The following is a 14,942-nucleotide window of genomic DNA, read 5'->3' on the forward strand; positions in this document are numbered from 1 at the left end:
CGCTTATAATCGATTCGGTTATATCCAATAAAAGGCTAATTCTGTCGAATCGGATACAATATATTTCAATCAAGGCATAACACGAATCCGGATGCGCTCGACAAGTTTTGTTCCGGTGACTGGAAACCAAAATGAAGTTGTTAACCGTCAAAAAAGGAAGACACCGACTAGTTGTTACCAGATTAAATCACGTGACCGGAAGTTTATTGATCTGACCGACCGATAGAATTTGATAAAAGCTTTAAAAGATGAACCAAGGACAGAAAAGCCATATAGGTTTGTCATTGTTTAATATACTATATTTACTTTCCGACGACAACGCATTCATTAGCAAATCTGCAAAATAACCCAGGGAATCAATAAAACACAAACACAATAATATTTATAACAATAGACATTTCTACTGGTATGTGAATGTGCGTCATCTGTCGGTGAAGTACATGACTGTGAATTGTCTGTGAAATGAAACTATTTTTTCCAGCCACTACGAGCGTGACACTCACAATCTGTGAACTAAAGCTTATCACCGCAATTCAGTCCAATCATGGCATTCATACGTCGGTGAACTAGGGCTAACCACCTAGCATCAGTCCAAGTTTTGTTGGTTTATTTCAGTTTATTTTGTTTAACGTTCTATTAACAGCCAGGGTTTGGCATTTATAATCTGTGAGCTAGAGCTAATCCATTTCACTGTAAATACAAGAACAAAGGAAATTTTCAAATGTTTTACAAAAAGAAACCGATAATTGGTATTCATCTTCGAAAAGAATATCGATATATATATATGTCTATTAAACAAATATCGTTATGATATATGTCTATTAAACAAATATCGATATGATATTTTGTAGGCCTATTAAACAAATATCGATATGATATAGGCCTATTAAACGTATATCGATATCTGCTTGTCTACAAAAAGAATATCGATATATACATGTATATAAGCTTACAAAAATAGCATCGATATAAATATATATATATATTAAATATATACGTTTCAAAAATAATATCGTTATATATATATGCATACAAAAAGGATATCGATATTACATATATATATATATAGATGTTAACATAAAGACTGTCATATATACATGTCTTCAAAAAGAATATCTATATATGTATTTTTGCGAGTATTGTCAATCAAAGAAGTCTAACCCGTTATTTCATTGATATAGTTTTAATTAGAATCAATAATATTATTTATCGTAGGATTTGCCAGGTAGATTAGTTGGTTTAGTTCAGAGACAATCGTTTTGAGGTAATTGGCCGTTCGATATCCTCTATTCAATCTACATGTATTTAGAGATCGATCATATATATTTTCTTTTGTTCTGGGAACTGCACGTATTTCTCCGTCTGTTAGTCTGTTTGGAGAGTTCCTTTCACGACTTTCTTTATCTAGTCAAAGATAATTTTTAAAATGTAGTAATTTTTTGGTTGTTTTTTTGTTTTTGTTTTTGTTTGTTTGTACTTTTCTTTGTAACTGTGTGCAGAATACAAGTAGAAACAAGGACTGGGATCGAAAAATCAAATGAAAGACTAAGGTCTAGAAGAGTGAAGACATCAACTAGAATCGAGAAGACAAAAAAAAACTGAAAATAATTAGACAAGAAAATCATCTAGAATGGAGCAAGTAAGTCAAGATTTGACGTGAGGAAGACAAAATGTCCTTGAACTGGAAACGAAATAACGAAGAAAAGACTATTGAATCGAGAAGACAGTTTGTTTAAACATTAAATTTGGAGTCGATGAGAGAGATGCGTGAAGAGGTCAGTAACTGAATTCGGAAAGACATATAGTGTCCATCATCGGGATCCATGGAGCTGAAAACATAAATTACACAATTAGAATGGAGAGAGCAACAAGCAAAAGACAACAACAAGATTCGGTAAGACGAGAGAGCAAAATCATACAGCGATGTACTAACTCTGGAGGAGGTTTAACAGACACATATATACCAACTGCGTTATTCGATATCAATTTTTAAGTAAATGAAATTCAGATTAATTATAGTACAAACAAATAACCCTCCCGAATTCCGCTGTATAACATCGTCATAGGTTACGAACATCGACCCTAAGAGAATCCTACTCATTCTGCTCAGGGAACGAGACACTACTACAATGTACCCCTATCACACTGGACTCACTTGTTTTGCCAACGCATTTGTCTGTGGCGTTAGACGCTGCAAAGATACGGGAGGGAGTGGTTGATTAAATCCTGAATAAAACTAAAACTGATAGAAAATTCATGAAATGTCATAGCGGTAGTTCAATTGATCAGGTCGCCCGCTATACCTAGAATTGTCTTTATTTAGTGCATGCCGACTGTATTTATTCTCTCGGTCCAAAACGGATTATTGGTCAACAGACACACGGGAATACATTTAATACGACGTGTTTACTACAGCTTTACACTGCTACTTAATCAACAATGAGGTTCATTTTCACTGCTCTATTACAACTGTCGTGAAAAGCAGAACCGTATCCACTGGACCAAAACTGTGCCGATGGAGTCGTGCTGACACGTCCTATGTTTCCGGATAGTTTGATTATTGATTCGTGGATGGTGGTTTCCATAGGTATTTTAACATCGCTCAACACAGCAGTATTGGTCGTTGAAATATCTATGACATCCCAAAGCGTCATGATGAATGCTTCAGAGACCAAACGTATTATAATAAAATATGGTATTGTTCTAGGGTAGATACTGAAATCGATAGTAATTTTGAGATGTTTTCCAATGTATTATTTAATAATTTATTAACCTGTATAGAACTACCAATGCCCGATCAATGTTTTCCAGGGTGCCCCATGTCAACCGAATCGCTGGTGAGAGGCGCAGCAGACGTAGATACATACGTAGCTGGGTGGCGGGAATAGCACGCGCAGGTGACAGCCAGGTATATTGAATTGCGGTGCGGGTTTCCACTGTCTCCAGCCGTAGACTACCACAATCAGGATGTAAAACCTATCCGGGAACAAGAGACCACAACCAATTGTTGTTTAATTTAAGTCAAGATTACAAACAGAAAACTAAACGTTAGATTGAATACATTCTGCCATTATGGGTAAACAAGAAAAGGGAGGATGGTGCCGGACCATAATGAAGATTATGTTCTCACACATTGGGCTATGTGGTCTGGTAGCCCTTTATTGTGCCGCGGGAGGATTCATCTTCGAACACCTTGAGAAATCCAACGAAGAACAGATTTGTTATGACACATACAAGGAATACAACGCCATGGAAAGTGAATCGCTCTCAAAGATAGAACAATTAGTAGAAGACTACGAAGGAAACCCGGACAAGTCCACACTGAAGTTTCAACTGCAGGGGATTCTCCAAATCTACCGTGATAACAGTATAAACATTGGTTATGACGGTGGTAACTGCTCTGCGTACGGACTGGAGGACGGACCCAAATACAAATGGTCTTGGTCAGGAGCCTTCTTCTTCTCCGTCACTGTTATCTCAACCATTGGTGAGTCAATCAAAATGGCGGTCTCTATCAATTTCGTCATGGTTTAATGCAAATCTTACAGTTTGTTGATTTTTTCTGTTTCTACAATATTCACGTTTTCTACTTTTTACTTTTAAAATAGCATATGTTTAGTTATCTTATGATTTCCTGTTTTAACACACTTTTACAGATGAGATGATTATTTTCTTCGAGTTTCAACATTTTTGTGAGAATTGAATCTGAATTCAACATACTTAGTTTGTATCACTAGTAAAATATCTGCTCACTTTGTTCAATACTTTCATAAGGAATCTTCTCGTCCTTTTCAGTGGTATCATCCACTTTCTACGACCTTTCATCGGGCTTTATGTTCCTCTACATATCATTTTACTTTGTAAATGTATTTTCCAAGTTATATCTATGTGTGGGCTGTTAGAAAGAGTCTATCTACGAAATATTCCAAACTGCATTGCTTTTTCATGTGCCTTGAAGTTCTCCACCTTTATATGGTATCCTATTTTCATGGCTTTCTATAGGAAATTGAAAGTAAAAATGTCAACGCCAATACATATTCCTTTATAAATTTGACTTTTTCCACGGGTATCATTTTACTACTGTGTAAAGTCACCATGGAGAGCATTTCTCTACATATGGAATGAAGGTGTATATGCAAACATGGTTCGTAGGTAAGATTGAAAAGTCAATGATATCAGAAAAAAGTATGGAACACAAGACAACTACAAACTTCAGGGATCGTATATCAATTAATTTATATGATGACAATAAATTGTATATCAATCCTGGTATCTGTCTGATAACACGTAATCAAAGTCACCTTGACACAAACGTCACTAGTTACCATGGCTTCAACATTTAAGTCATCTGGTATACGTCTATATGTGCTATTATTGTACATGTAAATTTAATCATTTTTATATAAATTAATTGGGTTAATCGTGTAGTTCACATCAGGTGGTAACAGATAACATGGAATCGACATCGTCATCAAGCTGAGTTAATTCACGGAGAAATCAATCGATATGTTCGTACTTTGGAATTACAGATATTGCATCATTTCCATTACGCCTTATTTCTCTTTCCGTTCTCCCAAATAATGGTTACAATAGCTGAATGCTTTTCAGGTCAATAAAAAGACCTTTTGACCAGGCTTTCATTGTGTGGCGTATATTTACTCTTCGATGGTGTGATTTGGATGTGATATCGTTGTTGTATCATAGAAGTCTTATGCTTTATAAAAGTCATTAATGATGAATCGGTGTACATTTTACCGTGTACAACATGATATCTTATTTATAATTTTAAAATCTCTAGTTGTTTGTTTGTTTGTTTATCAGAAAATACATTAAGTAAATGAATATCGACAGAATTCAATCATAATACATACACATGTACGTCATATTTGTATTGTGCTTGGGATTTCATCTGTGGATTTAATTGCTGACGTGGCACTTTCAATAGCACTTTTTAACACTTTCTAACACTTACTAATTGACGTTTGTGTCCATGTCGACTAGACTGATGGCAGTGTCCTTCCATGATTGATCTTAATTTGATAACACTGTTTACATTGTACGCTCAATTTGTAATCAAAACAAGAGAGAACACATTGAGGCACTAATATGTTTATTTTTACTGTTGTACATTCATGAGAACGTATGATAGATGTGTACATGTTTCAAACTTTTTAGATTTAAAAACCAAAATATCCGTATCACAAGCATCAGTTTAACTGCTATCCCTTTTGTTTGCGTGATAGTCTACTTTTTCCACATCATGAAAGCATTTTGTCTTTACGACTTGTATTTGTTTCGAATCGATTTATCGCCATAAAACAAACAACTAATTGATAACCTTTACCAACGAAAGTCTGTTTTGAGTACAAAAAATAGCCGGTATGTAGGCGTAGATCAGACAAATGGCTAGCGACAATTACAGAGTGTCAAAACCCAACCTTATCTTCATACAATTGTAACGTTAAATAGTTTTATGAGCTATAATCCTAAAATGTGTTAGTCTTGATTACAGTGAGATTTTTTAGAAATGACATACTATATATTTGATAAATTGTGTGGTTGCCTCAATCAGCCTAGTTCTCGAATATCAATTTTCGCGGTTGCTTCAGTCGGACCTAGTTCTGGGATATATTAAAAATTCGCGGTTGCCTCAGTCGGACCTAGTTCTCGAATATTAAATTCATGTAAGCACATCATGTAACTATTCTGCGGTAAATACTTCTGTACAGTTGTTTCTAGATATCAATACTCGTTGGATATTCATACTCCTGCTATATAAAATGACCGCGAATTTCGTGAAATTAAACCCCCACGATTTTCACCAACTATTTAATACTGTATATGTACCTATTTATATCGTCTCATAATTGCGCGGAAAATTGACACCGCTATTCAATTACCTGAAAAAGTAAAACAAAACAATAAACAAAAACAAAAAATCATCAAGTTGCTACATTTTTTGTTTTAAAAAGGTTTTGATATTCGAAAGGTCCATTTACTTAATTTTTGAGATTAGATCGAGAAAAGCAGAGGACCGTTTCACAATGTCTGCGAATATTTGGACGAAACCATAAAAGTTTTCTCATCGAAAAAAATAAGACATACATTTAATTGAACATGTCATGTACATACAAATGTACCAAGTAGACTTGTGACATCAGCGTGGATATAATTGATTTTTAATGGTTATTCTTTAGCATACTACACACGATCTGTGGTATTTTATGGAATCGATGAATATTCAAACGGAAGCTTCTTTGATCAGGAAAATAAATATTACAAATAAGTTCACTGCTTCGCGGTAGAAAAACGTTGATCTGCTTTCGTATGACGTTAGGTGTTGCCTTAACCTTTAGAGTAAATGTAATTGCACCATATCGGGCAGTCAATCACGTTTCGTAAACAACCTCGATAGGACATCTTGGTAAATACAAAATATATCTAAGATTAATTAACATTAATTAGAACTTGACATTTTGCAGTTTATTTTTGAAGCTTTTTTAAAGCAAACAATGAAGGAAACAAGCATTGATACTTTGTAAATTATGTTTGTTCTTATCATGTGAAATGGCAAAACATACCCCAGCCACATCCCTGGTAATTACAAAACCGAGAAAAATGTATTTCAAACAAACAAGCGAGATTTGGATGAATTATGCATTGTTTAATGTGACCAATAAATTTACCATTAATATACCGCAGGCCCAATCTCGGTCTGACTCATTTGCATATTGTAATATTGAAATCATAACTTTATTAATAATACATCAGCGGAGAACAACAGAGTTACAGACACAATATAACACCAATAACATTATCTATAATAATACAGTTAACCATGAGTATTATCCACATCAGTAAATTTTCAACCTGCGTAGTATGATACAATGTGATCTGACGAAAGTTTAAGAAGTTGACGCCACAGATTCTCAGGTACTGTCAATATACCTATATATAGTCATGGCTAGCAACTCGATCGTCTTGGTCTAAGGATTGCTAAACTGTTCATGATATCTCCATTCGGCCTAGATAGAAAGATGGCAGTTTTTTTTAATGTTGGTATATAAGAAACATCATGCTATGACAGTAGTTTTAGACTCTAAGGTCAAATATCAGTTGGTCTGACTCCGCATAGTGTTAGAGTGATCGTTAACATACTTTGTATCTCTTATACTATCCTATCGGTCGTATTAGGTCAAATTCCATGCTGGTAAGTTTGAATAAAGAACATAGAACACGGTCATTTTGAGTCATAGTCATCTCAATTAAAACAATAAATCAGAGCGAAGATAGATGAGCCAATATAGAAATATTTGTATATGTAAATATCATGCAAGTATCCTTTGCCATAGTTTGCTTTAGCTGTAATTTGTTTCGGGCTGAGGTACCATTTCCTGCAGACACGACCTTATGATGAGTTTGTAAGCTTAGTGAGACATTCAGTTCCTATCTTCACGAAGACTTATACATTGAAATAAAACTACAGATATTTACTGGGCATACCGCGTTAATATGATGTAATACTACAACGGTGTATTGGTAGAGATGAATACGAAAATGTATGGCCCTAGGGCTTTAAGACAAATGTCAGGTTTAGATAGCCCAACATGGAGGTAGATTTCCTAGATATTGATCTTCATGTATCATTACCACTCTTTCCTACATTGATACCAATTTATATTCATGATATTCATACCATTGTCTACTTTATCCGGATAACATATTGTATGCAGATAGCTCAGAACATTCTCAGGAATCAGTAGATATAATACAAATTTCAACATGGCGGCGTCTATAACAAAGTCACTCGTTATTGGAAAAAAAAGAGAAAATGACGACATGGGTATTGAAATACAGAAATCAATAATTCATAGTGTTTCAGGCTTCACTGATATATCTCGAATAATTGATAAGTTGTAACGTGGGGTAAAACGTAGATATATTATACCTTGGTTGTTGGGATATTGATCACCAGGACCAGTGTTCATATCTAAAACCACAAATTAATTTAGACTTTTATCAGGAAAAAGCTCAGTTAATAAAGGAGTCATTGTGTTTGTATATATATACAGTATGTTATCGACATTTTATATTAAAACACTGAACTGGTATCTTATTTGGGTTATTCAAATATGAATGTATGTCCAAGCTTCTCCATAGATCTTATATTTCAATGGAATTTAAATATCTCTCCTGCGCATGTCAGCGTAAGTGACGTCACTTAATGAAATAGTATCTTAAACTGTTTATGTATACTGTGACAACATTTGTGTTATCGCGTATTTTAGATTTGCCAACTAATCCTGCAGTCCTATTTTCCTCAAAAATCAGTAGTTACAACATGCTTTATACATGTAAAAAGTAAAGCAATTCAATCATGCATGATTCATGTCAAGAAAGATTGATAATTATCTTCATAGATGATCAACAATAAGCGAGTATATACTAGTAAGCTAGCACCATGGATGTCGTATTTCAAAATTAATTAAAGCACATATATAGTTATGTTCTGGATATTTTTAAATTAAAGATTAAAATATGCGTTATATAGGTTTGAGGTTCACTTTAAGAATACCTTTTTCCACAACAACAAGCAAAATGATAATGTTGTCATCCTATATATATATCAATATATGACATTCATAACATTGAAGTACTACATGCACCTGCATCCAAACAATAAAATAATGTTCAAAAATAAATAAATAATTAAATAAGTATTTATATAATAATCCGAATTTTTATGTTAATGACCGTAGCGACTAAACAACAACTGTTCTGAATACATAAGCACACAATTAGACGATCTGACCACACGGGAACATTGTACGATGTTTACTTGCCGAAATATACGCAATTTAATTCCAATCCAAACCGCCTCACAGCTTCTGGTCGCCATCTTTGCTCAAATCAAAGCATCAGTGCGTTTGAAAGAGTCAGTACTGCAAAGCTTCTAAACGATCTTGTGATGCAAATTTTAAGATTATAATAGAAACGAAATATGAATTTCAAAATAAGTTGATTTCAATGACTTATGCTTTAGGTTAGCAAATCGTAGCAATTATTTACGATGAAACTTTAATGTTGCACTCAATACTGATCACAATATTTATATTTAGACTTTTTTTTATTTCATTCACTTCATTTCATTTTAAGTTATGCTTTAGATTTCCCAATAAATTCGCGGGAAATGAATTTGATGACGTAACCGGAAGCTCACATGTTATTAGAACGTGACCCGGAAAACGTGACGATAATAAAAACTGAAGATCTTGAACATTACCGGATTATTTTCTCATTTTTTGAGACACCAATGTGCTTAAATACAACGGAAAGTAACATGGATATTGTTCATTGCTATCATATCAAGTAAAACGAACAGTTATTGCGAAAACAGCAGCTAGTATTTGCTTCACCTAGTGGGTTAGACCTACTTTCGTTTTCCAGTTTACAGCTAAGGTCATATTAAATAATTCATCTTCTCAACCATAGTCGATCTAATTACTTATCCGCGATATTTTTCTATTAAGAATATTTGTACTTCTCATGTACAGTGCATCTTTTTTTTTTTAATTGACTGGTCTGCAGGTATGACCTGACTTCCTCAGCTGACCCTGACCATAGGGCCACGTTAAATTACTATCGTATCCTTTTGTAAACACCTCATAATAAATGTATCAACGGCAGAATCGTCTTGATTACTACAATTTTTACCCTTTAAATACTTTAATATATAAATACTTATTACCGGTTAGCTTGTAATAATAATAATAATAATAAAATAAGAGACAAGTGTAATGTTTGTTTAAATCAACATATTTCATATCTAAATCTTTTTTTCCTTTTATTTTACAGGATACGGTCATATAGCTCCGAAGACGTTTTGGGGAAGACTGGTATGCATAGCGTACGCTGTACTCGGTATACCGTTGATGTTGCTTTGTCTTGCTAACATTGGCGACGCTTTGGCGGATGTGTTCCGTTTTATTTATGCTAAGATATTCTGCTGCGGTTGGTGCAGGAAGAAGGAAAAAACCAGTAAAGTGGTCAAGATCAAACCGACGGAAAGCGAGCCACCAAACTGGAGCGAGAAGTCACGCATAGTCAGGAACCCACAAAACGTCCGCTCAGAACCCCCGAGTATCAAAGATAAACTTGATAAGGTTGACGAACAAAATGACAACGGCGTGAAGATTGTTCCAGTGAACATGAAGAATACCAGTTCGAGAGTTCAGCAAAGGAGCCCGCCACCAAAGCAGGTCGATTATGACAGCGATTCTGACGACGACGACGATGACGACGATGACATCGACAGCAGCATCACAATTCCGTTAACAGTGACCATGGTTGTCATAGGAACCTACATCTTTGGTGGTGCAGTGTTGTTTGGGCTATGGGAAGGCTGGGATACGCTCCAATCTTCATACTTCTGCTTCATTACCCTCAGCACAATCGGCTTCGGTGACGTAGTTCCGGGAACGGATTTCGACAATCCAAGAGCGCATGCTCAACTTGTCCTGGGCGCTATATACGTCATGTTTGGAATGGCTATTCTGTCCATGTGTTTCACACTTATGCAGGACGAGATTATCTCCAAATGCAAGTGGATTGGACAAAAACTTGGCTTGGTTGATAAAGATGATGATTCCGACTGAGACAGAATACCAGCTATCGTACAGCGAACAAGTGTGTGACCTTGTGTCCCTCTATTTAACAAAAAAGTGCCATTCGTCGTTCCTATACAAATATTTTTAATTTTATTTAAGCCTTAAAACTTGTTATTCTTAAGAAAATTAAATACGAAGGAGTATTGCCTAAATGAAGACACCATGTCACTATTATGAATAATTCTTCTCATATAATAATACTTTTTGGAGTAAATGAAATCAGCGTATCTATTAGTTGGAGAGTAACACTATCGATGTAGTGAAGTTGATCCGTCCATTAAATATTTAGTATCGAGTTTTTCGCATCCGAACGTAATGGAATTCAGATCGATGACATTGCAACAAAAACGCTTTTAACTTGTTTTCCTCAAATTCAATCGGAAATGAGAAATGTAAACTTGTTTTACAACATTTTCGAAACAAGTTATATCAACTTATATCAATCGCTATTGTTGACCCGGATAAAAGCGCACGAGGAAGTAAACTGGAATACATGTATACCAGCAGACTAGGTGAAAGGCAAGTGTGTTACCACTGAAAAACCGCTCAAAACCGGAAATGTATCCTTCACCAATGAATGCAAAAAGAGATACAGCAATCTTTCATCGACGAACACCCCACACCGAACGTATTTTCAGCGCTACAGAGAAAATATGCATTTTGGATTATTCAACTTTGGCTTTTCGACAAAACGTTAAAATGTAAACCTTTAATATAAATCTTTGAGCTTATTTTGATCCGCTGGACATGTTTTCGAATGTATTATTACAAATGGTAATAAATACAACTTTGGTGTTCTAGATATGTGCATTCATGAGGTATCCATCTTCCGTTTAAGTCAGCGGAAGTGAAATGACTGAATCTGGTATCCACAATTTGTATGTTTTGTCCTTGGTGTTATGAAATAGACGGTTTTATCTGCTGAAAAGGTATTGTTATTTGGTTACTTTTATAAATACACGTACATTTGTTTTACTTGTTATAATCAAGCCTGAGTGTTTCATATATAATATTTTGCTGCAATAGATTGTCTTTCTATTTCTGCTGACCTTAGATAGCATCATAGAAAAGTTGTCTTCATATAATTCATTATATAGCCTTAAATGTTTACTGGAGAATTTTTCTCTTTTGGTTACTCGTCAATGGCCTCTAAAAGTATATTTTTGCAATGTTCCCTTGTTCCTAATTGAAAACTCAGATAGTTTTTGACAATATGTATATTTGTTGCATATTATATGTTTTGGAATTACGTTAGTTCGACGGAGTTTTAATCAATTAAGTATTTTGTATATACGTGTTGAAATGTTTTCTCATTGTATTAGTATACTGTGTTTCGACAGAAGCTTGATTGGCATTGCAACAAGGGCATTTGGTGAAACTGATAACTAATTAATTATTTCATCAAATCTAGTAATTTGTTTGTGACAATTGGTTTAATGTATAATCTTTATTCTTTTCCATTTTTATTTGAAAGTATTGGGTAAATTGTTTTTAAAAAATATTTGCATGCATTCTAGTGAATTAAATCAAGATTGTTATATTTTACTAAATAGGATCATCTTATTTTAGTGTATTATTAAGAACCAAGAAAATGTCTATTCTTTAAAGACAAAAACTAAAAGGAATATTATAAAATACAGCTTAATGACTATACATGTTAAAGTCTACTCGTGTAAATATTTCATACGTATGTAGATACTGTACAGTGATTTATATAGAGAGAGTGACGATGTACCAATGATGACTGGTGTTAAGAGTTGTTTACATAGATTTCCAATGTTAGTTTTGTTTTGTGCTCAATATTTTCGGCATTTTTCAATATTGTACATTTTTTCTCATTTTAAGTTAAATGTTGTTTTATTTCATCTTTATGAGAAAGTATTCAATGTCATATTTAAAAGTTTGAAAAAAATCTTCAAATGAAACTCAAAATGAAGGTAATAATAATGCTTTTGTTATATAAGAAACTTTTGAAAATGTTTTAATTTTTTCACCTGAAATCTCTTCTTTCTATTAACACTGAAAACCAAAATAACCTATTTATGTCAATCTATTTGATATCTAATTTCAATCCTTTGTCTTTTTATGTGTATATATCGAACAAAATAGTTTATTGATTTAGGTCGCATTAACAATATAAATCCTAAATATCCAAAGTACATTGCGTAACATAAAAGGAAAAACATTGTTTTGCTATCCCGTCACCATTGATGAAATAATATGAACTAATACACCTAACTAGCATAGCTTGGCAATTTTATCCTCTTTAAAGGAAGGGGAAGATTAAACAAACGAGAGATTTATTAACACATTAGATGTCAATGGAGATATGTGTTAACTTACCATTTTTGGTGCAATAATTCAATTCAATGTTAAGACCTAGAAGCCCTTCGTGTAGCACGGTTTCAGGATAGTGCTTTTTGTTTATCTTTAAATGACAAAAAAAACCGGATTGATAAAGGAAAAATCTTAATTTCATATTCCAAAATACGTCATTTAATGATTGTTTTATATGTCAAAGAATATTTGGAATGGCAACAACAAAATAATCACATTATTATTTTATATAGTACTTCGTCAAAAAGTAAAAATGTCTTGTTAAAAACATTTTTCAAATTATATTAATATTAATTTTCGGATTACCAATCGTTATATGTTATCCGTCCAAGAAAAGTAATATTAAGAGAGCATTCCACAGCAAGCATGTTTACCACAATCCGTATTCCCTATAGCGGCGACATATTGGAAACACTTCAAATGATTATGATTAACTCTCATTCAGTTGAGGATGTAAAGTTATCAAATTTATCGAAAGAGTAGTCTTTATGTTTTAACAAATATGTCTATATCAGGATTTCCGAATTAATTTGATCTCAATAAACTTTTTTTCTAACTTGTGTATCTCTCATTTATATACATATTTCATTTATTTATTTATCTATATTTTTTGCGACTACAAATTGATACACGAGATTTAGATCTATTTTACCAGGCCTTTTTAGACTTTTAAAACATTTCCAATCAATTGTTAAATCTTAAAAAATGTCGCGCTATACGGTATACAGATTGTACTGATGGTATACAACAATATATATTTCGCTATATGGTCGACAGTAAAATCTCGTTATGCTGCCACAATTTGCCAAATATTTTGGTTTTACAAACGGTTCAACAAAATACCTAGGAAAAGATAAAATGATTTCGTGGGTGACACATGCAACGTGCGTAAGAAGGAAAAGTTACAGTAAACTAAATAAATTACATCAGAGTTATATATATAGTCCGTCAAGGAATTCTCAATGAAAAGGACAAAATTATAGAAATTCGGAAAAGAAGTAACGATTGGAAGTTACTAATTGGTTCAAATTAATTTTAGATACTAGCAGTGCATAAATACAAATCAAGTGGCATTGTTTCGAGGTATTGCTAAGTTAACCTATAGGGGTCGGTATTATATACTGACATTGCTGATGATCGCGCGGTCTGTGATATTATATGTTCTTTTATCTGTGTTGAAATAAAATGTGTTAAAGTAGAATACCAATGTTCCTTTTATTTCCTCCAAATGATACAGTACAAGTTTTCATACGTTCTTCTAAAAGTCACGGATACTGTTTAAACGAGAACTATTATAAAACATCAATAACGTATTGTAATTAAAAAGGTATTGAAATAAAAAATAAATAAATGAAAGGAAATCGGTTGTAACCAAGCTATGATTTGTTCTCATAATCAATGAAAATAATTCACCTGTAAATGAATAAGATGTCATCAATGATGAATAGCTTTTAGCACATATCAAAACAAATTGAGAGTTCCATACACTAGAGCCAAAATGAATTAAACTACACCAAACAGTTGTTTGGTCCTTCTAGAACCCTACAGTGATGTTAAGGACATCATACAGCTGTTTCGTCTTTCTAGAACCCTACAGTGATGTTAAGGACATCATACAGCTGTTTCGTCTTTCTAGAACCCTACAGTGATGTTAGGGACAGCATACAGCTGTTTCGTATTTCTAGAAGCCTACAGTGATGTTAGGGACAGCATACAGCTGTTTCGTATTTCTAGAACCCTACAGTGATGTTAGGGACAGCATACAGCTGTTTCGTATTTCTATAATCCTACAGTGATGTTAGGGACAGCATACAGCTGTTTCGTCTTTCTAGACCCCTAAAGTGATGTTAGGGACATCTTACAGCTGTTTCGTCTTTCTAGAATCCTACAGTGATGTTAGGACATCATACAGCTGTTTCGTATTTCTATAATCCTACA

At 33.7% G+C, this 14,942-nt stretch overlaps 1 protein-coding gene across 2 annotated transcripts in view; it reads left to right on the forward strand.

Moving 5' to 3' along the window:
• Positions 1-14,205, forward strand: part of LOC117334340 (TWiK family of potassium channels protein 7-like) — a 61,962-nt gene extending 47,757 nt beyond the window's left edge. Inside the window, exons 2-3 of one of the 2 annotated variants that reach the window (XM_033893895.1) lie at positions 2,812-3,487; positions 9,856-14,205. In XM_033893895.1, the coding sequence (XP_033749786.1) occupies positions 3,073-3,487; positions 9,856-10,655 (1,215 nt within the window). In that variant the 5' untranslated portion in view covers positions 2,812-3,072 and the 3' untranslated portion in view covers positions 10,656-14,205. Of the gene's footprint in view, positions 1-2,811; positions 3,488-9,855 lie in introns of those variants that run through there. The other variant, XR_004534128.1, reaches the window with a different exon arrangement.
• The last annotated feature ends 737 nt before the right edge of the window (positions 14,206-14,942 follow it).

The sequence above is a fragment of the Pecten maximus genome, chromosome 9 (assembly GCF_902652985.1).
Source record: "Pecten maximus chromosome 9, xPecMax1.1, whole genome shotgun sequence".
Taxonomy (NCBI): domain Eukaryota; kingdom Metazoa; phylum Mollusca; class Bivalvia; order Pectinida; family Pectinidae; genus Pecten; species Pecten maximus.